At 47.7% G+C, this 27,457-nt stretch overlaps 1 protein-coding gene across 1 annotated transcript; it reads left to right on the forward strand.

Annotated features, from left to right (window-relative positions):
* Positions 1 to 49: 49 nt before the first annotated feature.
* Positions 50 to 21,822, forward strand: LOC111158029. Its single transcript, XM_022519820.1, has 5 exons — positions 50 to 152; positions 8,406 to 8,602; positions 18,278 to 18,405; positions 20,413 to 20,559; positions 21,575 to 21,822. The coding sequence occupies exons 1-5, from the start codon at positions 85 to 87 to the stop codon at positions 21,803 to 21,805; spliced, it is 771 nt and encodes a 256-aa protein (XP_022375528.1). The 5' UTR covers positions 50 to 84; the 3' UTR covers positions 21,806 to 21,822.
* Positions 21,823 to 27,457: the final 5,635 nt, after the last annotated feature.

Consider the following 27,457-nt stretch of genomic DNA (forward strand, 5'->3'; position numbering starts at 1 on the left):
TTTTGTATAAGGGCAAAGGCTAAGGAGTAGGAAATAAAGTGTGAAATCCTATCAACACCGTTGACTCTGGACACCATCCTAAGAATGTCCCACTTCACTAATTGGAAGGTCTTCCGAGTAAGCAAATGCTTGACGCCTCGTGACAATGTCAGGTAACCAGCTCCTCTCTCTCTCCCTTTATGGCACCAGGGCAAGTTCTGCGACTGGGAGCACAGCCTTCCTTAAGCCCAGGGTTTGGCCCGTCTGTCACCCAGTATTTTAACAAGAAGCCATTTAAAAAAAAAAAAGTGAATGACTTTTTGATAAGGTAGAGGGGATATGAATATTTTTCTGTATGAATTTCCTTCAATGTTATTATATTAAGATGATTTAATAAGTAAAGGTAATGACCGTGTTAAAGTAAACGCTTTCACCACGCCTAACATGACTGAACGGCTCTGGGCAAAGGTCCACTGTAAAGGGTCAGTCTCGTGAGGAAATCAACATTGACACAGAACACTCAGAGGTATTGAGCAAATGAAGCTCGTTGTCGGTCATCACTCTCTCTCACTCTGGAGCCGCCATGCCTCCTTGATGGCAGAGGGGGGCAAATCACTGATGTGGATAACTTATTCTGTTTGAATAAGTTTGAAACATTTTTTTAAAGATTTTATTTGTTTATTTGACAGAGAGAGAGATCACAAGTAGGCCGGGAGGCAGGCAGAGAGAGGAGGAAGCAGGCTCTCCACGGAGCAGAGAGCCCGATGCAGGCCTCGATCCCAGGACCCTGGGATCATGACCTGAGCCGAAGGCAGAGGCTTTAACCCACTGAGCTACCCAGGCGCCCCAGTTTGAAACATTTTGCTTTGAGATGAACTCAGCCTCCTATAGGTAAATACTACATCAATTCAAATGTGGTTTCTTCCCTTTCTCTAGAAGTCACTTGTCCCACTCCTCCTCCCTCCAACATGTCATCTGGGTGCAGAAGGAAGCTGATACAGCCTTGTAGGGATCCTTGGTGTTCTCAACTACCAGTTGGTCTTTTCCCTGAATGTCCTGGTCTGGTGTTTAGTTAGGTGTGGCTCATCTTGCTGTCCTTCGTGGGTGTCCATCTTGCACCTGCTGCTGACCCGCAGGTCCCTGCGGGTCCCTCAGATCACCAGGTGTGGGTGTTTTATGGCCTCTCACTTCCTTGCTCTGATGATAGGCTGATGCCAGGATACAGCCACTCTCACTCCTGGGCATCCTCTCACCAGGGCATAGAGAAACCCCAGGCCTCAAGGACCCCTCCATCCTGGCTGTTCCACCACCTCCAGACCACGGTGGACACGGTAGGAAAGTGCAGAGCCAGGGGGTTGTGGTGGGTGAGCCAAGATGTGCTCAGGCTCCCTCAAACCATTTGGGGTTTCTGTGAGAGTTTCTAACACCTCAGCACCCCAATTTTGCTGAAGCCTAGTGGGCTGGGGCAAGGGGAAGCCTGGGAGGGGAGAGGCAACCACTTCTCAGTGACCAAGCTGTGGTGCACATCCAGGTTTTACCCTCTCAGAGCTGCCTTCCCACCTCTCATGGCAACGCTTTCTATTTCCTCTTTCTGTCTTGTGGAAATTGTCCCTAAGTCATTTCCTCTGCCGTTCTGCACTATGGCTTTCTTTTGATCTAGCCTCATTCTTTCCCTGTTAAGGGAAACCACGAGCAATGCAAAAAACTCTTTCTTCACAAAGCTTGATTTCTCTATTGCTGTGGGCTCAAAATGCCACCTCAAAATCTGGATCTTAGCATTGACTCCATTTTCTCTGCTGTAAGAATTCTGATTTTCTCCAAGATAGTGGACACTCCATCAACCAATGACTTAGAGTGTAGAATAGATCAAAGTAGTTTTGCAAAGATATGGGAGAGGTACAAGGGAACTGCAGGGAACAGTGGATCTCTGGACCCAAGACCTGATGACCTGAGGGGAAGGGCCACCAAACCCAGAAGGATAGAGTGTGGAGAGAGAACCTGTAGCTTTCAGGAAGGGTCCTAGCAGGTCAAGGAAAATCCTCAGGGAAGGGGTCAGCCAGCAGAATAAATATTGGCATCGTTCTCCTCCCCTCTTTCGATCCCCTATTGGAACATCCCATTGGTCACACCTAACTAGACAGCAGAGGCAAGACAGTTCATTGATATAACCCAGCCGGTGAGCTCCAGGATGGGAATAAGCAAAAGGTGCATATGACAGACAACGGAGGATATCTACCCCCAAACCTTTTCCCTGAAAGGAGAGTGGGGAACAAATCAAGTACAAGGGTGTATGAAAAAGAAAACCTCATTGATATTTTAAAAAAATATTATATCCCTGTAACATACATCTGTCTTGACTTCTGCCAGTCTTCATCTAAGTTTGTATTTCCATTAGATGCCCACAGATTCGTGAAGTGTTCTGAAGATAACAATAGCTAGCCCCCAGGGCTTTCTGTAAGCCCAGCACCGTGGGAAGCTTTTTGTTGATGTGATTTAATGCTTAAAGGAACCTTCTGGGATAAGCATTACTATCATGTCCAGTGTACAGATGGGGAAACTGAGACTAAAAGAGTTAAATAATTTGTCCAAGGAGTACCTGGTTGGTACGGTCAGTTAAGGGTCTGACTCTTGGTTTCAGCTCAGGTCGTGATCTCAGTGTCATGAGAAGGAGCCCAGTGTAGGGCTCTGTGCTCAGCATGGAGTCTGCTTGAGATTTTCTCTCCCTCTTTCCCTCCTGCTCATGCTTTCACTCTTCTCTCTCTCTCTTTCTCTCTCAAATAAATAAATCTTAAAAAAATAATTTGTCCAAGGTCATATAAGCTTGTTGAGAGTATGTACAAGATCTAAGACTATGCTGTCTAAGAAGGGCAGGGAGCTGGGAAGGGACAGTGGGGAGCTGGGAAAGGGCACCTCCAACCATAGCATCAGCTGTTTCTAAGTCACGGCTAACAGTCACCATAGGGAAGAGTAGGGACCCATGTCACCAGCTCTGTGTTCTCAAGAGAGTTTGCAATCCACCCTGTGTGGGAAAGGCCCCCATTTTTTCATTTAATTGTTCAATTACACTTTTTCATCTGATTTCTCAAATGGGTGAGTTAAACACACTGTAAGCTTCCAGTTCGCAGACTTTGCTAGACTGTGACAGAGAAACCCCACCCAGCACCCCAGCACCCCTCCACCCACACCGTAATGCTTGCCAAAGACCTTATAGACCACCAACAGTGTTTGTTTCTGGTCCAACTGACAGCCATTATGTTGGTAAGTTTTATAGGAATGATATGATGGGCTACTTGTGATTACCAGCATGAATTAGGTACCATGCATGCTAAGACCTTCACCTGTGTCATATCACTTAAACTCCACACCAACCCCACAATTTGCATATACATCATTATACCCATTTTACAGATGAAAACATTGGGTTTGGAGACATGAGGTCACAAGCGTGCAGTCACAAAATAGAAAATGGCAGAGCTAAGGGACCAATTCAGGCCTCTCTGTCACCCAAACTTAGGCTTCTTCTACACTAAGTCAAAGACTTTCCCCTGCACGACTCTGAGATCGTAGATTGGCAATCAGAAATCGAGAGGGACCATCTTATTCTTCCAAGTCAGGTGCCAGTGAGAACCTCCAGATAATGCATTTTGCATTGCAGGCTGCCCCTCCGCCGTCCAAATATTGTGCTTTCTAAAAGCACCATCCAGAAAAGAAAAGGAGATAAGCAAGCAGAAAAGGAGATAAGCAAAGTAAAGAGTGGGACAGCGTGTACTCGGAAGTGGGTAGGCGGGTGGAAAAACAAACAGAATCTGCTGAGAGTGAATAGAAAGACAGGGACGCGGCTGAAGAAATGCTACGAGGTCCCTCAGTGCACGCTTTTCCACACTTGCTTTACAGAGCAAAATGTCATTTGTAAGGGTGCTTAAAAACAAATGAGTTCCACTCACTGAAACTCAAAGGACAATATTAAGTCAATACATTGTATCATCCCCTAGGCATGCCTTCCCAGCCCTGAGTCCTTCTTTCTCTCTCCATGTCATGTTTCTCATCCTCCTTTCTGGATGTTTCTCCCATCCCTCTCAGCCCCAGCAGCTCCCGGACTCCCCACACCCACTCCTCGCCCAACATATTTATTCCGGTGCAGGAACAAAGTCTAATCAAACGAGAAGTTGCAGAGGAGAAAATCCAGTGTTACGTACTTCCACCCTCTATGCCGCTCACCAGATTTATTGCTGACCCTTGAGCCATCCCTGATTTCCCCAACCTGAGTTGTCACGAGCTCCACGACATGGTCTTCCAGAGTTTTTTGTCATTACTTCTAAAGTTACACCAATAAATGATAAACTTTACCCTTTCAAGAGACTTAGTACCAGGAGACTTCTTCATTTCTACCTAGAGCTGAGAATCAGGTGTCCCCAGTTCAAGTCCCCAGTCCTTCAGAACGGATTTCCGGTCCCCTGCCTTTCCACATCGTTGTGCCCCTAGGACTGCCCCTTCTCTCTAAGTAGCACCAGCTTCAACCTGTTGCTCAGGTCAGAAGACCAGCAGGTCTCTGGGTCTTCCTTTCCCTTGTTGCCTCTAGCTGGGGGCGGGGGTGGGGGGGGTGGGGAAGGCTTGCCAAGTCTACTCCCCCCTCCCCCCACCACCTCCACCAAGACTGATACAACCCCCTCCCCCCCAGCCTCCCCACCCGTCTTCCTCCTTCCAATCTCTTCTTCACAGATTGGCCAGCCTCATCCTCATGAAATGCAAATCCAAACATGCCCTGTGCTCCTGGCTTTCTGCTTGCTTCTGGAATAAATCTAAAATCCTGAACATTTCCCATGGGGCCCTGCCTGACCCGACGCTGGCCTCCCTGCAGCTGCCTCTCACACCACTTTCCCTCTCCCTGCCCTCTCCAGCCACAATGGTTTGCTTTCTCTTCCTCAAATATTCTAGTCCTGGACTGTCTCAAAGCCTTTCCTGGGACCGTCTTCTCTGTCCAGATGCTCATTCCTTAGTGTCTCTTTGTACAGCTTCTTCTTACCTTCAGGTCTCAGCTCCTAATCCTTTTGGCCAGAGAAGCTTTGGTTTTATCTGATGTCCACTCTACTTTGAACAATTAACGTAGAGTTTGGGACTTCATGAAACAAAGAAAAACAGAAACAGAACGAGGACAACAAGACCTGAGTACCGAATGACCAGAACCCACAGGCCCTCTCCCACAGCCTCGACAAAGCCCGGAGTCAAAGTGAACAAGGAGATCAATGCCTGTGTGTGAAAGCAAACAGCCAGTTAAACTTATAAACACATGCCTTGGAGCATAAGTGAAGATCCCAAAAGATGTTTTCTAACTGACGATGTGGAGCTGCGGAACGCGATGCAAAGATAATAGACACATTTAATTTGAAACAGATGGCAATCTGGTCACTGGTTGCTTGACTTGGGCCCCTTGAAAAAGTATTCTCTTCCCTTCAACACTGTGTGAGTATAATTTTTGAAGTGCCAGGATGTGCTCTCATGGAGGACATCCCCAGCTCCCCGAAGGTCCCCAGATGGCAAGGCAAGGCTTAATTAAGTCCTATGGACCCACGTTCATCGGCGTTATCTGCCTGGGTCTGGTCGACAGTAAAGCACAGCTACAACTTTATAAACAAGCAATCCAAAGTGAGGGAGGCACGTTAGGGTCCTCGAATAGGGCACTAGAGGCATGTATAATAACATATCTATTGAGTGTAGATTTTCATAATGTGCCAAAATATGCCTTAGGGTTGTCAGTACAAATGTTACAACTTGCTAGAAAAGCTGGAGGCATCTAGTGATCAGACACAGAGCAGATGTTCTTTTAAGCTAAAAAATTTTGTTTCCCTAAAAAAACTTCCCACCTACTTGCAACTATGCAGCTTACAAACTGCTTAGTGGATCTTTCGAGAGGAGCAAGAGAGGGATCCTAAGGGAAGCGAAGTTTCAGGAACAACAACTTCAGAAACCAAGTTTAGACTCATAAAAGAAAAATGATGCGCTTCTCAAAGATTTGCATGGCGTGGAGAAATGTTCAGGTATCTGTCCAATATCAGTGAAGGTATTTCAATGACAGGTCCTAACCTGAGGCTCCGCACAGAGACTCTGATGTTTCTATATCCTTAACCATTCTCTTCCAATTATCACCTCTAGGATGCCAGTTTTCAGATTACATTTCTTTGGGTTTCAGGGGAAAAAGTTAAATCCACCAGAGATGCTGCCACTTAGCGCTAACCACAGAATTCCAAAGCAAAAATTACGTCCTACTTTCTGAGCATCTTTCTGTAGTTAGGCATTCTAGATGAATCCCAGATGCAACCTTCACAGGGCCAGAAGTCCCAGCCTTGACTTTCTGCTCCCACCTAACTCTGGTCATCACTGCAGATCCAAGGTTGATTACACGTGCCCCTCTGACATTCCCTTCCACATAGTTCATATTTTGAATCTACTGTCTTTTGTCCTTCTCTGCCTTTACCCAATACTTCGTCATCTGTCCATCCATCCATCCTCCTGTCCATCCATCCATCCATCCATCCATCCACCCATCCATCCATCCACCCATCCAATACGGATTGAGGATCTGCCTCTTGCTAGATATAGTGCTATGTGTTAAGGAGGATGAGATAGAGCCTGTGACTTCATAGAACATAAAACCTAACAGTGGAAGTAGGTACGAAAACACACCATTTATTGCATAATTCGTCATTACTAAAATGGAGATACTTGAAAGATGCCGGAGAGGCGCCTGGGTCGCTCAGTTGGTCAAGCGTCTGCCTTTGGCTCAGGTCATGATCCCAGGGTCCTGGGATCAAGCCCCACGTCGGACTCCTGGCTCAATGGGGAGCCTGCTTCTCCCTCTCTCCCTGCCCCTCCCCCCGATCGTACTCTCAAGTGTACATTCTCTCACTCTCAAATAAATAAATAAAATCTTTGGAAAAAAAAAGATAATGGAGAACAGAGGGAGGACAGGTCTATATCTCAGGGTGAGAACTGGGGGATGTCATGAACAGCACCATAGAGGAAGTAATGAGTAGGCGTTCCCCAGGTGGATGAGCATTTAGGGAAGGGAAGGGGGGAAAGTGTTGCATTCCAGGCAGAGGGAGAGAGACAAGCCGATCCCAGAAGCCCGAGAGCCAGCAGCATTTCCGGGGCACTGGGATGGTTCTCCTGTTGAAGGAGCACTGGGTTGGGGGGCAGGGAGGTCGAGTAGAAGAGAAGATGGAGAAAGGAGCAGAACAGGTCAGATCAGGAGGGGTCCTCTTCCTTTGTGGGTCTTGTCCAGTGCAGTGACTTGGATATTGGAAAATCACTGAAGGGGATGCTGGGTGGCACAGTCGGTTAAACGTCTCATTCTTGGTTTCAATTCCGGCCATGATCTCAGGGTCCTGGGATCAAGCCTGCCTTGGGCTCTGTGCTAAGCATGGAGTCTGCTTGCGATTCTCTTTTCCTCTCCCTCTGCCCTTCCTGCTCATGCCTTTTCTCTCTCTCCCCTTCTAAAATAAAATCTTTAAAAAAAAAAAAAAGAAAGAAAGAAAGAAAAGAAAATCACTGAAGAACGGCTTAATATTCTCCCCAAACACAAATAATTGATATAATGGGAAATGGGGAGGAAAAAGAAACAGAAAACACAGTTGGATGAGCAGTATATTAACCCTACCCTGAAAAAAGAAATACCACGGAGACAGATGGTGGCTACATCGTGCAGAGCACAGCCTGAAGTGTAGAGAAGTCAAATCACTGTGCTGTATAAACCTGAAACTAAAGTAACACGGTGTGTCAACTATACTCAAATAAAAAATAATTAAAAAGAAAATTGCTTGATAGTAAAAATATACACAGCAGGGGGTGCCTGGGTGGCTCAGTGGGTTAAGCGTCTGCCTTCAGCTCAGGGTCCCCGGATCGAGCCCCCACATCGGGCTCCCTGCTCAGCGGGGAGTCTGCTTCTCTCTCTGCTTCTCCCCTCACTCGTGCTCTCTCTCTCTCACTCACTCTCAAATAAAGAAATAAAATCTTTAATATACATATACATATTTTATGTAAATATATATATTTCTATATATACACACACACCAGCTCTTAGATGTTTCCTGACCACCTGTGTCTCGTCCCGGTAAGACCTGTTTTCTTTGTAATATATCCGTGCGTGTATGCGTGGAATTCCTTGGTGGCACCGGTGGAAGCATTAGCTGTGGGACAACTGTTCTCCAATTGTTCTGTTACTTGGGGGATCGTCCCACCCTTTTCTCATGACTGCGCTGTGCAAATACACAAGAATAAGCTGACAGCATCCATTTATTTTCTTCCCAGATTAAATAATATTTCATGAAGTTGGAAGTTCCGGTCCCGCAACTTCCTCTTCAGGCCAATCACTTGGGGGCTGTTGAGTCCTTCAGAATATCACAGCTGATGGTGGATTTTGTATCCTTTAGAGCTCCCCATGAGAGGAAGAAAGAGAACAAGAAGCAAGAGGATCTGCCTGAAGGCCAGCCCTTGCCTGATGGGCAGATGCTGCAGAAGGGGCAAGGTACCCAGATCTCTAAGGACAAAGCCAAAGACAAAGGAGGGGACAAGGCTACTAAGGAAGGCCCATATATTGGCAAAACAGAACCGCGAAGAGACGCCAAGGGTAAGGCCAGCCCGGGGCTGGAGACAGACCCCACTCCCGTGCATTTGCAGGCTCCCTTTGGGTTTATACAATGGTGTCCTGGAGCAGGAGCTTCTCATGCAGGCGGAGAGCTGCTGGGGTAGGAAAACACTGTGGTTGCAAACCAGCAAGTCCGCAGAGCTCCTGCTGTTCATGACTGAGCTTCTGGCTCCAGAGCTCTAGTTTCCATACTTAGGTATTATCTGGGGCTGGGCCAGAAAGGCCCAGAGCAGTGGAAAGAAAGGTCGTGCAAGCCCATTAGCTCAGTGGCCACATTCTGTGCCGTGGGTCCCAGAGTAGGTCTCATCTTCTCAGTGAGGGAAACTGATACTTGGGAGGAAAAGCAGAGTGCACCATTCCAGGGGTGAGGGGGTTGGGGGGAGGTGGCTTTGTTCTGATCAAGGGACCCCAACCCTTCTCCCCATCAATCACCCTTGTTTCTGCTGAGTTGGGTTCTTCCATGCTGGACTGCCTGTTAGCCCAGCAAAGCACAGACCTGAGTCCCATCCATGTCCCATCAAGGCAGGAAACAGCCTTGCCAATGCTGTCTCCCTTCTAGTTTGGGGAACGAATCGCTTAGTGTTGGTGGCTGGTGTCTTCAGAGTAGGAAGCAGTGGCCACAGAGCTGATCCACGGGAGGGCAGCTAAGCCAGCTGGAAGCATGTCTTCTTGTTTCTCCTTTTGTAAATTATCCTGTCTGTGCCCAGACGGCTGGGGCGAGTCCTCTCTGCATCTCCACCTTCCTCCAGCTAAAGAAGTCAGACCTTTTGCAAATACATCTACATGGCATTTCCACTAAGTGGGCCCCTCGGGACAGGGGAGGGAAGAGCAAGGGGGTATTTTTAAGATGAAAAGTTACCTTTAAGCCTCATTTGCTACCTGGAAGATACAACCTTTTCTGATCATTAACATGGACCTATCACTTACTCCACATGCTGAACACAGTGACAAAAGATCGTTGCCAGAAGGGGATACATAAATTCTCCTAATTACCCCCAGAGACCTATGTGCGGGGAATCAGAAAGGGCTTTCATCATGCAACCAGAGCTCATTTCTTGAAAATCAGAGTTTCACTTCCCTAAAAACCTTTTCAGCTTTAGGCATATTCGGGCCAAGGAAAACCACGACGACCGAAACAGATAAAGGAGAGCTTGAAAAGTGTGAGGGGGGGGTTGTTTGTTTGTTTTTTGTCTTGTTTTGTTTTTTTTGCAAATCTCGGTCTTATTCCCTGGGACTGAAACTAGTATTTAAGGAGAATTGCAGGGTAAGAGAGAAGAAATGTAGCCAAGCAGTGTAGGAGAGAAAGGGGAGACCCTTTATTGTGGGATAAAGACCTCAGCCTTGAAGCCAAGCAAGTGCAAAATCTTTGTTGCAGACCCAGTTGAAGATGACCTATAAACTTTGAAGGCCTGTAGGGGAACATCTCTGGTCGGCTCCTGTCTCCAAGCTCAGAGGCTTGCTGAGGGCACGCCCGGAAGCCCAGGGCTTTTCCAGATACCTCCCCAGAGCAGTATGCCCTTCCCCCACTCTTCCGACGTGCCCGATTTGTATTCCTTTCCAGTTCTGTTCAGTGATCAGAGCCCCCCTTGCTTTTTGACCTTAGCTTCCCAGAGCAGCCATTCACACAAGTCATGTAAGCAACGAGAACTTTGGGGAGCGCGTGGGATGCAAAGACCGATGCATTCCCTCACTCCGTCCATCTCCGGGGAGCACCCACTCTGCGTCAGGCTCCACTCCAGCGCTGAAACGACCTTGGTGAATGAGCCTGGAGATCAAAGACTCGCCTGCAATGAAGGCATGAAGGGGCCCCGAGCTGTTCTCCAGCTCACCCCCAGCCTTGCAGAGCAATATTGGTGGAGGGTGAATGTGAGCGGTGTTCCCACCTGCTATGGTCCAGTCTGGGCCAAGTCAGTTATCCCAGGAGAATGCCAGTGCTCGCTCCAGAAGAAAGCAGTGCCTGGGGAAGCTTTGGAAGCATTTATCCTGGGAGCCTGAGGTTGGGAATCCACAGACTGCCCCCATGTGAGCCCTTCTGGTTCTTATTTTCCTCCCACTTGAAAGTAATTAGGCTTTTCTTCCATTTGGGGGTTTCTACCCACTTCTGACCCCAAACGGCTCAGGAAATTACAAAGCAAGTTTTCCAACAGATGTTTTTCCCAGCATCAGGCAGTCCAACACAGCTGCCAATTTGCTCTCCCTCCGTCTTGCAAGCCTGATGCATTCAGAAGCTCAGAGAGGCCTCCGCCGAAGGACCCCTTGCTTGTGGAATGACCGGCTGCAAAGGCGAGGCTGCCTTTCGCTGCCTGAGAGGCACTCCCAACCCCACAGAGGGCCTGCCAGGCAAGAGATCCTGGCTGGAAACGTCCATAGGGGGTGTCGGATGTACAGATCGACAGTGGAGTGGTAGAGTGTGTGTGTGTGTGTGTGTGCACGTGTGCATGGGAGAGGGAGACAGAAAGAGAGAGAACAATAGAAAAAGGGAGGGAGGGAGGTTCATACACGTTTAAGGATTGGGGGAAATGGGCTCCCTGGGAAGCGTGCGGTTTGCACAGCAATCTTTGGAATCTCGAGGCTGAGCTGAGCAGGGGTGAGTGCACCAGGAATCTTCAGCCACTCCCTAGTCAGAAAGCCATGTGTTGTATGAAATCGGAACCACATCCCTTGCCGGTGACCCGCCTCCACTCGGGGGCGGCGGTGGGGGGTGGGGCTGGGGAATCTGGGGCGATTTGGAAGATTGTAGATCAAAAGGAGAGCTTGCTTCAATTTGTCGGAGTCAGGAAAACACATCACTCAGCCCAGGATTGGGTAACTGCACATCCTGTCTAAACAGCTCCCCAAGCCTTGATGGCTTAGCAGAGCATGACTTGGTTTTCTCTGAAAACAGCAGATGATTGAAAGAGAAAGGAGAGGAGACAGAGCAAAAGCTCAGAGACAGGGATGGGTCCACCACTGACAGGCCATGTGACTTGGTGCAACTGGTCCCGGATTTGGGTGCTTCAGTTCTACCTTGTGCAAAACCGAGCTCACTGCGCTCAGAGCATCAGAGAATCACCAAGATAGGAGAGATCTTCAAGGTCCTAGTCTGACCATTAAGAGCCTGATACATAGTAGACACTAAGTAATTCTAACCCTTGAGCGAAGGAGCAAACACGTGACCCGCGGGTTTCCCTGTACGCCATCTCTGCAAACAGTCGTTCCATCTAAAGTGCCAGCAACGACAGGACCATCTACTGAGCTGGGCCACTCTGTCTTTGGTAGCTGCAGCTGTTAGCATCCTAAGCAAATCCAAATCCCCATCCAGAACTGCCTCCTGGAAGCTCCCATCACTGGTTCCCATTCCACCTGTTGGGGCAGGGTGAGATGGTGGGGTGAGATGGGTTTGATCACTCTGCTATGAAGCAGTCTTTCCTAGCTGCTGTGTCTCCCATTGGCTTCTTTCTCCTTCGGTCTAATTGTTCCCACCTCCTTCAGCCATGCCCCAAATCACAATGAATGAGGGACAATATACCTCGATGCCCCGAGCTGAATTCAGTAATTCAGCTGTGATTGGACCAGGGAGGGAAAAATGGGTCTGTCCCCTTCTTGTTACAGATCCTGTATCCAATGATGCAGGCAATCACCTCAATGACGTGCGCAGTGGGCAACCCCACTCATCTCACCCCGAATCTGAATGTACTTTTCAGATCGCAAACAGATGCTCACTTCAGAGTTGCTCAAAGACAAAGAACAGCTCCTTCTTGGGTCTTCTGTGCCTTAGACAAAATTAAACACATCAGGGCCAATGAGTGATTCATCATTGTGGTTAAAATCTATTTCAGCCACCCTATTCCTCCTCTCACACCATTATGCATCCTTCCCATGAGTCAGTAATGAAGGAGAGAGGCGTCCCTGAGTTCCCCCCTCACCCTCATTATACTAGAAAAGGATCCTTAAATTATAATGATTATTCCTTGCACACATTAACACTGGACAGTTTACCAAGTATGTTTCAAATACTTGGGGAGTGTACATTATTTTTTAGATTTTCATATCAGACAGAATTACATGTGCCCTGAAGGGAGAAGAAAAAAAAAGTTTCCATCAACAGAAAGGAGTGTATGTCCCCCATACGACAAGATGTCTAGAGGAAGGCAGTGCAAGGCTGGCGGGGGCTCTATGATGACATCAGAGACCCAAGCCATTCATAGCCGCCTTCTTCTTATCATGAGGATAAGTCCTCATGCTTCCAAAATTGCTGCTCACCTCTATGCATCACATCTACTTCCCAGGCAGAAAGAGGACAGGTGAGTGAGGAGAAAAGAGAAAGATACATTCAAGCTAGCTGGAAGAAAACAGTAACTTTCCAAGACATCCCTTCCCCACCAACAAACTTTTACACACACACACACACACACACACACACATACACACACACACACAGAGGAAATGCTAGATTAAAATGTACATTACCACTACTAGCAGTAAAGATTAGCTTTTCATGATATTGCACCCCATGCGCCTGGGTGGCTCAGTGGGTTAAAGCCTCTGCCTTCGGCTCAGGTCATGATCCCAGGGTCCTGGGATCAAGCCCCGCGTTGGGCTCTCTGCTCCGCGGGGAGCCTGCTTCCTCCCCTCTCTCTCTCTGCCTGCCTCTCTGCCTGCTTGTGATCTCTCTCTCTCTGTTAAAAAAAAAAAAAAAAGATTAGCTTTTCTTTAAGGAAGGGCAACTCTAATAATCACAATGATCTAAACTCTGGAAATCAGAAAAGTCGGTTGGCATCTTCTCATCGGGAGCAAAACAGATGGGTGTCACTACGTGACCACTGGCCATGTCTCTTTTCTCCTTGAGGTTTCTTTGATGCTCCATAAATTGGCTTTTGTGCTCCTGGTCCTTCTTAGAAGGGTTTTCCTCAGCCCTTCTCCTGTGAATGACTTCCAAATGTGTTCACATGTGGGGACAGCTGGGAGCAAGAGTCTATCTGAAAAGACACCCTAGCTCTGACACCCGCCGTGTGTAGAAACCACGTGTGACGTATGCTGACACATCCTGCTTCTGATTCCACTTTGTTCCACCAAGCAGCAGGGTTTGGTATCAGCCTTGGTTTTGTTCCATTTATATTTATGGAACATCGGTGAGCTGAAGCAGATGAGCCTTATTTCACAAACCGACGCTAGCGTCAACGTCAAACTGTAAGGGGTCAGAAATGGCAGGGCTCCACTCACAGCTCCACCATTCCTAATGTGCAACCTTGGCCAAGTCCTGTGACTTCTCTGCATCATATTCCTTCACTAGTGTATTTGTTTTCCATTGCCGTGTAACAAATTACCATGAGCTTAGAAGGTCACAGCAACACCTGCTCATTATCTCAGTTTCTGTGGGTTAGTCCAGGCACAGCTTAGTTGGGTCCTCTGCTCAGCTCTTATCTGAGACTCAGGATTGTCACCAGAGTCCATTGCCTGGTGGCATATTGGGGTGCTTGGGTGACACAGTCGGTTAAGGATCAGACTCTTGGTTTCAACTGGGGTCATGATCACAGGGTCATGATCACAGGGTCATGATATTGCACCCCATGCTAGGCTCCCTGCTCAGTGCAGAGTCTGCTTGGAATTCTCTCCTTCTCCTTCTGCCTTTCCTGCTCATGTGTGCCCTTTCTCTCCCCTCACCAAATGAATAAATCAATCTTAAAAAAAAAAAAAAGTAAGAAAGAGAGAAAAAGAAAAAGAAAAAGAAAGAAAATCATGGTGGCATCCTTCTGCATGCCCAGCATGACTTGAGTCTCAAGCCCCTTGAATTTCTTTTAAAGGGCTCACCTGATTAGGTCAGGCCCACCCAAGATAAACGCCCTTTTAATTAATTTATATAGTCAACTGATCAGGGGCCCTAATCACATCTGCAAAATCCCTTCACCTTTGCCACAATGTAACATACTTATGAGCTATATCCCATCATATTCCCACACTCAAGGGGAGGGGGACTATAGAGGGCATCCATAAAAGGGGGCAGAATCTCAGGCCATCTTAGAAGTCGGCCACCACACCCTGTAAAATGAAGATTCAAATAAGACCTATTGTACATGGTTACTCTAAAGATGAAATGAGACAGTGATGATAGCAGGAAGCATCCAGCACTCAGTAACTGCTGTAATCATTCCAGTATTTCTAAGTATCTGCTGCATGGCAGGCCCCACGTTAGGAGCTGGGGATTCAGGAAATAATAATGTCAACCTCGCTCTAAAAAATCATGACATTTCTCTTAACACTAAATGTTCCTCGTCACCCAACCCCGTTCAAAAGCTGCCAAAAAGCAATAAAGCTTTAAAATCCAACTAAATGACTTTTTGATACAAAGTCTCAGGGTTTTATTTTTTCACTTATTGGAGTCACTGTCAAAAATAAAAAGTGTTGACTCCAATCAAAGACTATCATCCATAGGATTATTATTTCCACCCTTAAACGTCCCCCCACTACCCCCCCACCCCGGTTTGGCCACGAACTTGCAGTCAGAGGAGCAGCTGTCTAGTAATATCGTGTTGACGCAGGTGAACTCAACTCTCCCTGGGTGTTCTTAGCCTCAGCTGCTCTCGGTCGAATCCCCGGGCGGGCTTGTCCAGGGTCCCACCTGCTGAAATGCAGGTGCTTTTGGCCTGGGGTGCAGACTTGCTTTGGAATTTTTAAAGCCCCATCCTCCACACCCCCCACCCCCGAATGCTCCAATACACCACCAGGGAAGAGAATTTCTGCTGGAGCCAAAGTCTGATAGTTTCCCACCGTCCGAAAGCCAAATTCCCCTTAAAGAGAAACTGTTGAAGATAAGACGGGCCAGACACGTGAGCAGCGATAAAGGATTTTTCCATATATTTGCAGCAAAGACTGAAATTCAACACATTTCACACCTTTTCAAGCTGCTCTCCCAGGTCTGGACTGCTGCTCCTTTGTGCAGACAGCCCGCCTCTGGGTGGGGAGTAGCTGGGATCATGCTGAGCACAGAATCCATTGCCCAGAAAGCTGCTGGTGCTCAGCATGTCTTCCGCTCATTCGGTCTTTATTTACTCTGTCACCTGCATGCATTGAGCACCTACTATATGCCAGACTTCAGCATGGGTGCTGGGGCTTCAAAGACCAACAGGACCCAAACTGTGCCTTCAAGAGCTCAGAGTCTACTGCCAAGAGGCAAAGATGCCCTTCCTGGACCAGACGAGAAGTGCTTTCTGGACGGAGGACAGGAAGCTAGTTTTTCGGCTGTAAATAATCTTTTTAAAAACCTTTTCTGTCTTCTAGGACTACGTGTATCTCTCTCCGGTTTTAATCAGTCCCAGAGGGCAGCCTCTTTCCAACTTCCCTTCCATCTCCCTGGCAACCATTCTTTTCCCCCATCCCACCCCAGGAAAAAATTACCAAAGAGAAGAACATAAAAACTGCTGAAATGTCATAATTATTCTGTAAGGAAGAAGAACCACATGAAGCCCTAGCCTCCTCCCCTCCCCTCCCTTCTAATCCTCTGGAGTTTTTCTCCCATACAGAGGGGCATACTCCACAACCCAGGACCACATCCTGAGCTGGGGCGGGTGGGGGGGCAGGGCTGCCTCCTTCCACTTGCCGAACAGCGCTGGCTTCCAGCAAGACCGACTGCCAGTGCAACCAAAAGCAGACACTTATTGACCGAGGAGACTTTGGCAAAGCTCAGAGAAGCTGCATTCCTCTTTTTTTTTTTTTTTTTTTTTAAGAGGGAGAGAGAGGGACAGAGGAAGAAAGAGTATCTTAAACAGGCTCCAGGCCCAGCTCAGAGCCAAAGACGGGGCTCCATCCCACGACCCTGAGATCATGACCCTAGCCAAAATCAAGAGTGAGACGCTCCACCGACTGAGCCCCCCAAGCGCCCGTGGATTCCTCTTTGAAGATAACACTGAGCCAGAGACAGCTGTTTGAGACAGAGCTGGTGGTGTAAGATTAGGACAGGATTTGGTCTGTCTGGCTCTAGAGGGGACCTTCCCCCCAGAGTGACACATGTCCGTAGAGCCCCGAGAGGGAGTTCAACTGGCAGTCCAGTGCCCCCACCACCCCCCAAATGCCTTCCCCCTTCCATTTGTCTTATAAACACTTCCTGAGAATCCGCTGTGTACAAGACCCTGGGCTCGGCTCTGCTAGCCCTCCACCACCCTACTTCCACCCACGAAGGTTTTGGAAAATATCGGTACCTTACTATGGACTCAAAACTTAAGTATCCTGGCAGACACCAGAAAGAATCGCTCTGAGTTGTTTTTTTTTTTTCTACCTACTCTGGCATCCTGGGGAAATTGCTGTCAAGCCTACTTCATTCTCTAGTTTGAAATTCTGTTCAAGTGCAATGCTTCAGTCGGGGGTTGCTAAACGTTTTAAGGAGCCACACGAGCAAGTACCACCCAGACCCAGGTCTGGTGAGCAACTCCGAAGGTCACAGCTGGCTTGGTAGAGGAAAGCCTAGAGGTGGAGTCTGCCTTCAGTTACGTGTCTGGTGCATGGAGGTGGGGCGGGGTGGGGCGGGGGTAGCAATTCTGTCCAACATCCTTCCGAAGCTGGGTTACATGAAGCAGAACTGCATCACATGCTTCAATGTCACCAGGGTGAAAAGCAGGGGTTGAGGGTCGCGGTGATGAGATCATTTACTCCAGGACTCCAGAGCCTTGTATCTCTAAATGAGCCTTGTGTCCCTAACTGGTTTAAATGTGGTCACGCATCATGTCTAGAAGATGAACTGTATGGCTTCAAGGTCCCTGGGAACCCTAGATTTTGTCTTTGAATTAGGCCAGCCAGCCTTGGCTTGGTTTGCTCAAGGCTTGGTGACGGGCCAGTTGTCTATCTTGCGCAAGCGATTTTGAAACTGCTGAGAAAACTTCAGAATCCTCATTTCTATTTTGGAAATTAGCACTTGTCTCCTTGTGACAGGGGGTGTATTGAAGCATCCACTAATGCAGGGGTTGGCAAACTGCAGCCCATTAGGCCAAATTTGTCCTGCCATTTGTCTTCGATGACTTGCAAACTAAGAACGGTTTTGCCATTTTTAAATGGCTGGGGAAAAAGAAATCAAAAGAATGATCTTTTGTGATACATGAAAATCCTATGAACATGACTTTAGGTGCCCATCGATAAAGTTTTATTGAACCACAGCTACAGCTCCTTATTTACGTGTCATCTGTGGCTATTTTTGTTTCACGACAACTGTGTCCTGTGGCTGCAACAGAGCGGGTATGGCCACCAAGCCCAGCCTATTCACCATCTGGCCCCGCCCGAGAAAGTTTGCAGACTTCTGTGTGAATATGAAAAAATAATTCTTCGCAAATCCAAGAAAGCGAGAGGGTCCCCTAATTCGTTATTTAATTAACCTGATTAGATGACCGACTTGGACCCCGTAATGAGCTTCTCTACTCAGTTAACTCCCCAGAGTAGCAATCAACTCATGGGGCATCAGCAAAACAATTTGCCAATAATCCACCTAGCAAAGAGAACTGCCCACCATGCTCATCATACTCCAGAAAGCAAATCAGAATGTCCTACAGGTTCCATGTGTCTTTCCTAACAAGGGCTTTCCTTCTTGGCTCTGGGTTGAGGGTCTGCTTCCTTCTCTGGGGCGCGAACGCTAGGTCTAGCACTGTGTGTGGATCCTAAGAGTATGGCATTTCTCTCTTCACTTCCCTGGAACAGACTGGAAGCTGCCGATCCCGCTGGGACCTGTTTATCCACCATTAATCTCGAGTCTGAACACCACCAAAGCTGTAGGACGAAGCTGGGACTTTTCTCTTCCAATAGCAAAGAGCTTACAAATACATGACGTGAGTCTTCCAAAAATCCCTCTTTCCCCCTATCTTTTGCATGCTGAGGACTGAGGGTGTGCCCCCCCACGGAGCACACTCAGCAAGCGAAGCCCTGACAAAGACCACAGGAGCAGGAGTCAGTGGAGTGAGACACTCACAGGAAGTCAAATGGGGCACACAGACCCCCCCTGGGGTCAATGGTCTGGAAGCCCAGAGGAGAAGGAGCCTGTTCTGGCTGGGGGAGGCCCTTCATGGAAGCCAAAATCAGAGCCCTAAAAGAGGAATAGGAGGGAGGTGGGGGGGGGCAGTAAGACAGGGCAGGGGTGGAGGGGGAGGAGACCCAGGCAGAAACGGAGGCACGTGTTAATTGTGTTAAGGAGGTGATGATGCTGCTGGAGATGCTGGCTCTGCCCGAGAAAGGCAACGTGGCAAACCAGGGAAAGGAGGAGGGTGGGAGGATCCCCAACGGGAGGCCTCTCATTGGGACCCTCCCGGGGGGCTCTGGCCCCGTCCAGAATGCTCCGGGCACCCCAGGCCCCATCTACACTCCCGCGGCTTGCTTCATGCCCTCGCTCTCCAAGGTGGGCTCTGAATAGCACCATCCTCAGAACAGAGTCACCAACCCCGAAGCAATGCAGTGAATTTATACTTGATGCAAGAGAAGGTCACAGAGAGACCTCAGCAAAGCCCTCCCACTGGCTGGGTCCCAGTTTCTCCATCCAGGAAGTGGGATGCTGGATCTCTGGCATCCCTCGTGGCCCCGGGTTTTGGTCAGCCCCTCTGCCCGCCCCCAGAGCTGCTAGTGCTGTGTCCTCTGGGCTCCTTATGGGCAATCCTAGAAAGAAGTAAAACAACAGACCTCCGTGTTTCCTGTTGTGTGGGAGGCAGGAAATGGCCCAAACCCCTAACTGGGATGAAGTCCCTACAACATGTCCGGCCGCCCACTCCTAAGTAACCCCTACCCGTGCAGGTGTGTTGGCCAGGAAGAGGGCATGTTGGGCCATCAGCCACAGGAGTGCGTCCCCTGCCCATGTTCCCAGCCGTGCCCCTGCCCTGTGGGGTGTAAAAGTATTACAATGTGAATAGGGATAGTGTTTGCTGAGCCTCCTCTGCAGACAGGGAGGGCAGGGCGTGCGTGGGGTGGCCCCCCTGGTCAGAATTGAAACTGGGCACCACTCTCCCACTGGCCACACATGGACCAAGCAAGAGGGGTAGCAGCTCCTTGAAGAAACCAATGTGCAGGAAGAATCTGATGCTCTCTTTTCCGCACAAAGAGGCGGGGGCAGGAGAGGGAGCTGAGTGAGGGTGAGATCGTCAGGAACTGGGATGCCCCCGTGAAAACAAGCATCATGGCAGTCAGAAGGCAGGGATTGGCCCTGCCCAGCAATGGGCCCCCAGCAGGACCACCTCCAGTAGAGAGCTGGGTCTGGGCAGAGGGTGCGGTGAAGGGGAACTCTCTGTCTGGGGAAATTCACTGTGTACCTTACGGTGGTGTTTCTCCTAGTGGAATGCCGGCAGGGCTCCTCCGCTTCTCAGTTTCTAATAGAAGCGAGATTAGAATCGCAAGTTAGGACCCTTCAACACACATCACACCCTGCCTCCTGCTCCTTGCCCCCAAGAAGGATAGCTTTCAACCCATGGCATTCTTGACATTCCAGTTTCATATAATCCGTGCCATTTCCAGGCTGGAAAAAGACCTTGTAAAGAATCTACCATATGGGTGGGTGTTGACCCAAGGTCCTATAGCAATTGGCAGGCTCATAACTAGAGCTCAGTGCCCTGACCCCCAACCTAGCATGCCGGACTCCCAGCAACAAACAGAAAGGATGCCCCTTTGATCAGTTTCCCAAGGTCACAGAAAATTTAGAAAGATCAGCGGAAATCTAACTGATAGTCAAGAGGCAGGGACAAGAGCTGGCTGTTGTCAAAAACACGCCTTGTCTCAGTGTGAGCATGTGGAACTTGGGAACCGCGTGCTACCTCAGCTCCTCGCTACAGGTGCATGTGGCCCATCTGCCCCAGCAGGGCCCCTTCCGGCACTTCATGGACATGAAGGCAGAGAAGAGATTGGCTGGCCGGAAGGAGCGCCGCAGTCGCTTTGGAGACATCAACGTGCACAAGTGCTATCAGTTTGGACAAATCTTCTCCCCTTTCCAGGCCCTCACCACAACAGTGAGCAAGCTTCCCCATGAAAAGAGTTGTTAAGTCTTTCAGTGAGAACACTAGCAAACCCCAGTTATTTCCCCTTTTAAGAAAGGTATTAGTCAATTCTGGCCACAAGAATGCTGTGTAACAAACATGCCCCAAATTTACTGACTTACCATTGCAACCACCCATGTTTCTCACTTGCTAGCCTGCAGAGAAATACACTTATTCCATTTCTGTTGACTGCAAGATCGTAGGTAGGAGGGAATGAAGAACTGAGAACAATAATCCCATCTACCACAAGAGACTAAAGGTAGCCTAGTACCTAATGGATGGTTACCTTAAGTTTAGGGGGAGATCTGAAGGCAAATGTTTGCAGCTTGGTGTTCTGAAATAAGACCATTTCAAGAGAAGACAGAGCTCTGGGGGAAAGGGAAGTTTTTGTAATAAGGGAAGATGGTTCTCGCTCCTATCCTTCTGTCCTACCTGTGACCTTCTGGACTCAGGTCAGTTCAAGTGGGACCATTCCAAAATGCATTTCCTTAAAACCATTACTGTAATGTCTTTCTAAATATACACTCTTATGATTTTTAACATTTGAGTGTGCATATGAATCACTTGGGAAGCCTAATTAACATGTAAATTCCCAGGCTTAGAGTGATTTCAGTTCAGAGAGTTTGGGTCGGGTCTTGGAATCTCCTTTGTTAACAAATTCTCCGTCTACCACCTTCATTCATCATCACTTCTTCCCAACTTTGCTCCCTTCACCAGTTGGCAGGATGACGAACTCACCCTTGTTTTCCCATGGATTGGGAACAGCATCCATGTGCTGGTATTGTACCATGTACCAGGTATAGTGCTAAAGATTTTACCAAACCTTAATCTTCATGACCTCTGCCACATCAACACCCTCATGTTATCAATGAAGCAAGAAAAGCTGAGACATGTTAAGTAACTTGCCCAAGATTATCAATGCTCAGGGCAGAGCCAGGATATGAACCTGCTAAGCTATATGCCATTGCCATTATTCTCTACCTTGTAGGAAATGCAAAGACTGGTATTTCCCCAAGACCTGCCCATGAGTCCACACCTACAGAAAATGGGCATTTCATGCACCACTGAAGCGAATCTCCAGGATTTATCCTTGTCTTCCAGAGAGTTGGGTATGAAAAAAGATGACAGCAACCATGAGAAAGAGAAGCCAGCAAGTCACATTAAGATCCCTTTATTCCCCCCAATAGTTAAAGCAACAAAATCTAATGACATGAAATAATAAAAATTTTAAAACTGCGTTCTGGCACCTTACTGCAAGGCTTTGCATTACAACAGTGAGAGCCCAGAGACTCAGGAATGCTGAGACGTTCTCAAACCTGACTTAACCTTTAGATAGCTTGAGAGCCACCAACATGCCTCTGTGTGAATATTCTGAGAGTGAGACAATTAGGAACTGCAGTACTTAACTAGAACTGGATATCCAATAGGTTTTTCTCAGAAGTCTAAAGATGGGGGGAAAGGTTGGCTACAGTACAATGAATCGAGAACCCCACTCTTTCCATTTCCTGGTCTGTCATCACTAGAGTTTTGGATGGCAACCTTGGGATTTACTCCATGTGGTGACCAAGTGGTTGCCACTGCACCAAACACCACATCCTCACACGAACACATCAAACACTGGAAGGCCAAAGGTTCTCCTCATGCTACAAATACATGCACATGTGTACACACACTCACACATATATGTGCATGTACATGTGCACACACAAGGAGAACCTCTCCTGGGAGCCACTCAGTAGATTTTTCAGCAATTCTTGACCAGGATGGTGCAGCTTGCCCATGCCATAACCCCAAGGGAAGCTGGTAAGGCATGTATCGGGTGTTTACCAGGAAGCATGTTCTGCCATCACTAAAAGAAAGTACTAAGATGACTGATGGATCAATCAATGTCTGTGGACATTGTGGACATATTACTAGTTGGCAGGTCAGACTTACAGTGAGAAATTTCTATTTTCTCTGGGTGAAAATCATCTTCTCATGATTTTTAAGCATCCATCCTAAGGTTGCTCCTCCAAGAAGCCTCTGCCACCTTAACCTGCTTTCATTTTCATTTGATTTTAAAAGCAATGGGTGTTTATAATAAAACTACTCAGAAGTTGAATAATCAGGAAAATAACAATGACCCAAATCACACCGTTTAGAGACAGCTAGTGTTTGCATCTGGCACTGTTAGATTATTTTTCATTCTCTTGCCATTTTTGGTAATGCCAGGTTTCCTCTGGGCCTCAATCTCTTTCCCTAGTTTTCACTGGGTTGTCTTTTGCCACCATTGCCTGACATCTCTTAATAGGACCCCTGGTCCACTTCTGGGTCCCTTTCCATGTAGCCACAGTTATAGAAGCCTTGGCTTCTGCTTCATTACATTGCTGTTCCCAGGAAGGTGCCCCATCCTTCCCTTGTTTCCATCTCTTAAACATACTAAACGACCCCCAAAACAGAAACAAAACTTATTCTTTCTTAAAAAAAAATCTTTAACATTTTGCACAAATTCATGGAGGGCTTCATTTTTCTGTTGATACCACTGTATAGCTATAGACCTTCACATATTTCTGAGCGTATGCCTTTCAGAAGACATTGCATTTCCTCCACCTTGGGGCACAGGTCCTCTTTCTTTTGCCTTTTTTTTTCTTGGAGTTTCTTTTTAAATTTAATTTCATTTTAAATTCTAGTATAGTTAATACATGAGGTTATGTTCATTTCTGGTGTACAATAGAGTGATTCAACACTTCTGTTCAACACCTGGTCCTTCCTCCTTCACCACCATCACCTGTTTCACCCATTCCCCCCCCACACTCCCCTCTGGTAACCATCAGTTTCTTTGCTATAGTTAACAGTCTGCTTCTCAGTTTTTTTCTCTCTTTCTTTTTCCCCCACCTTTGCTCAATTTTTTTTTTTGCTACTTAAAATCCATATACGAGTGAAGTCATATGGTACTTGTTTTTCTCTAACTTATTTTGCTTAGTGTTATACTCTCTAGCTCCATCCATGCCATTACAAATGGCAAGATTTCATTCTTTTTGATGGCTGTGTAATATTCCATTTCTCCAAAGACGACATCCAGGTGGATATGTACATTTATCTCTTCTTTGTTCATTCATCTATGGATGGACACTTGGACTGCTTCCCTAATTTGGCTATTGTATCTAATACTATAAACATAGTGGTTCGTGTATCCCTTTGAATGAATGTTTTTGTATTTTGGGGGTAAATACCCAGTAGTGTGATTACTGGATAATAGGATAGTTCTATTCTTAATTTTTTGAGGAACCTCCACCCTGTTTTCCACAGTGGCTGCGCCAGTTTGCATTCCCACCAACAGTACATGAGGGTTCCTTTTTCCCACATCCTCGCCAACATTTGTTTCTTGTGTTTTTGATTTTAGCCATTCTGACAGGTGTGAGAGGACATCTCCTTGTAGTTTTGATTTGCTTTTTCCCTGATAATGAGTGATGCTAAGCATCTTTTCTTGTCTGTTGGACATCTGGATGTCTTCTTTGGAGAAATGTCTGTTCATTTCTTCAGCCCATTTTTAATTAGATTATTTTTGGGGGGTGTTGAGTTGTATAAGTTCTTTATATACTTTGGATACTAACCCTCAGATATGTCATTTGCGAGCATGTCCTCTTTCAATCTGAGGCAAACAACTCCCTTTGTAGCTATATTAATTAATTGCCCGCTTGCTTTTCATTTTACTGACATTATTTACAATCACACAGGCAGAATTTTATATTTTAGTGTTTCCCATTTTGCTTGAGCCAGGGATCCACAAATTGTGGTTCTCTGGCCAAATCTGGCTTTCCTCATGTGTCTATAAATAAAGTTTTATTGGAAAACAGACATGCCCATTTGTTTACATATTGTCTACTGCTGCTTTATTGCTACAATAGCAGAGTTGACTGATTATAACAGAGACCCAAAGCTGAAAATATTTACTATCTGGCCCTTTACAGGAAAAGTTTGCTGAGCTGTCTTAATCCAGATTCCCCTTTATAATTTCTGGCAAAGGTACCTGCTTTGCTGACCTCAGGCTTTTAAATTTTTTCCCTAAGGTCCTGAGTCTATGATTATGTCCATCTGAATCTTCCATTACAAAAATGAACTCAAGTAATAATAACACTAACAGTCAAAAATTTTTGCATACTAATACTTAACATTAGTACTAAGTGTATCGATTCATCAGCTTTCTGAGAGCTCACTACGAAGTGGGTACTATTATCCCCATCTTCCAAAGAGGAAAACAGAGCCAAGGCGAGGTAAAGGAACAGAGCTACTAAGTCACAGAAGCAGAATTTGGACCCAGGAGATGGTGCTCCAGAACCTACGCTCTCACCATTGTGGTATCCTTCTTACCCAGTGGTCACTGTCCCCCAAAGCTGCCCTCACCCTTGTGTTCCCAGCCAGTCTTCTGGTTTAAGTCGCAAGTGGAAAATCTCTCAGTGGGCTTCATCTACCTTCTTGGAGATGAAATTACCAGCAAAGGAAGTCCGGTGGGGCAGGGTCCTTGTTCTGCCTCCTCCGCACAGACAGGGTTCTGGGGATCTCGTGATAGGGATGTGGGTTTTGGAATCCTGTAACGTTTGAGTCCTAGTTCCATTATCCATTGGCCAAGGGATCTGGGGCTTAACTTCCCTGAGCCTTGACTTCCTCTTCTGTAAAACAGCCTTAATGTTGAAAGTACTGGCTCTCATCAGGGGGATGAAATGAGAAAATGCAAAGTCCTTAGCACAGTCCTTGGGCTATACATGGAGTCAGGAACTTATCCAGTTCCTTTTCTAGAAGGATCTATGGTAGAGGGCTGTCTAAGGCTGCCCCCATCACTACCTGCCTGCAGAATAATTGGCCATCTGTGTTAAGAAACCCTCCTGCAGGGGTGCCTGGGTGTTTCAGTTGCTTAAGCTACTGCCTTCAGCTCGGGTCATGATCCTGGAGTGCAGGGATCAAGTCCCGCATCGGGATCCCAGCTCCATGGGGAGTCTGCTTCTCCCTCTGACCTTCTCCCCTCTCATGCTCTCTCTCACTGTCTCTCTCTCTCTCTCTCTCTCTCTCAAATAAATAAATAAAATCTCTTTTTAAAAAAAAGTTAATATTATAAAAGAAAAAGAAACCCTCCTGCATATCTTGTGCCTAACCTGGTAGTTTGTGTCTAAATTTCTGGCTTTCCCTCCTTTTATTCTGTGAGCCACTCCTTCCCACCTGCTGCTGCTTTCAGGGAGAGGATTCTGTCCAGAAGGCCAAGCTCTGTAGCGGTGCCAATGAGGGCTTAACATCAGCACTAGCCAACCTGGGCATGCTTTCTTTCTTTTAAACAAGGTGTAGCCTTCCACCCAGACCGAAGCAGAGAAAAGCTCTATACAATCACAGTGGAAGCCACTGAAAGCTTGAGACCCAGAGAGAGCATATCCAACTCTGAGCCATGTGTTCCAGCATTAAAAGGAAGAACCATCAATTTAATTCACAACCAGCAATATATCCGATTCACATACAGCTTTGCGGGAACCCATTAATACACAAAGCAAGATTTACGTAGACAAAGCTTTCTTCCACTCTCAGCTTCGAGCAAGGCAAGATTCATAAGTGAGAAGTAATAATGATTGCACTGGCCAGCATATGCTGCGTAATCACTTCGTTCCAGGTCCTGTGTTCAAAGCTTTTGTGGAGTTAGCTCATTTAATCCACACTACTGTTCCACTCGGATAAACCCCAATTATTAAGGTCCAGGAAAGTCTAACAGTGCCATCACATACCTGCCTTTTCTCTGTACAGGCAGAGACCAGCACCCTCTAGGGCCTGGACACGCCCTCCCAGGCTTGTCCTCTGCCCAACAGCCTTTAAGGAGCAGCCATCTCCATTCCACACTTGCTCAGAGCAGCACACGCATTCTTACCCTTTCTGCCCTGTGGTTTCTGGGATCTTTACTCTTTTCTGAGCTGTCTTGATAAGGTCACCCAGGCCTCTCTGACAAACACCAGTGTATTCATCTGCCACTGCTTGGAGATAACGTCTTCCCATTTTGGCTGCTGCCTTCTGAGGCTCTGACGTACAAGTGAGGGCCCCCACCTCCCGGCAGGTGAGGGGGGCGGGTGGGGGAGGTTCCACAGGGAGAACCCCGCAAGGAGCTGTTGGACCTTTGGCGGCCGGAGCTTCCAGAAGTGAGGAAGTTAGGAGAAAGGCAGGGGGATGGGGAGCAGGCTCCTGGGATGGTGAGAAGCTTAAGGTCGGTTTGAGGACAAGCTCTACCCCTCACCAGTGGGACCTAGGGCAAGATGCATGGGACGCTGAGCAGTCTGGAACCTCGGTGTGACTTTTCAGGCCTGACCACAGACAGGGAATCGCAGTCAGACTCAGGACCCTGTGGCCCCATGCTTGTCTCACAGTTGGGGCCCTAGCCGGCCACCTTCATTCCTGGGTCTCTCTGCCAGGAATCTTGCAGAGACGGGGCCCTTCCTTAGAGCCTCTGCTGGGCAGAGCGAGGGGTAAAACTGACACTTTCCCACCGGCCTCAGTCCCCAGTACTTTCCCACTTGCAGCCCCCCTCCCCTCTCCTCTGACTCAGGGTCCATAAAACCGAGGGGCCTTTTGTTGGGGTTCCCTCCGCAGTGAGCCTGCCTGCCCATCTCTGTTCCCTGGGGGGAAGAGAATTGGGGGTCAGCGTTTTCTCTGGTTTGGGACTGACTCCTGCTTCTACCATCAAAGCCAGGAAATGCTTACTTGCTCGTTTTTTGCCTTGTTAGAGAATGGGGTGCTGGAGCCCCGCAGCTCGCTGAGCTCCCCACCCGACGTGCCCTCGGCCCTTCTCAGGCGAGGAAGGGAGACGAGGGTGAGCCTCTCACCAAGGCCAGGTGGTGGAAGGGTCTGGCACATAGTGAGAACG

This window comes from Enhydra lutris, unplaced genomic scaffold (genome assembly GCF_002288905.1).
Source record: "Enhydra lutris kenyoni isolate GAN:26980312 unplaced genomic scaffold, ASM228890v2 scaffoldscaffold57, whole genome shotgun sequence".
Classification (NCBI taxonomy): Eukaryota; Metazoa; Chordata; class Mammalia; order Carnivora; family Mustelidae; genus Enhydra; species Enhydra lutris.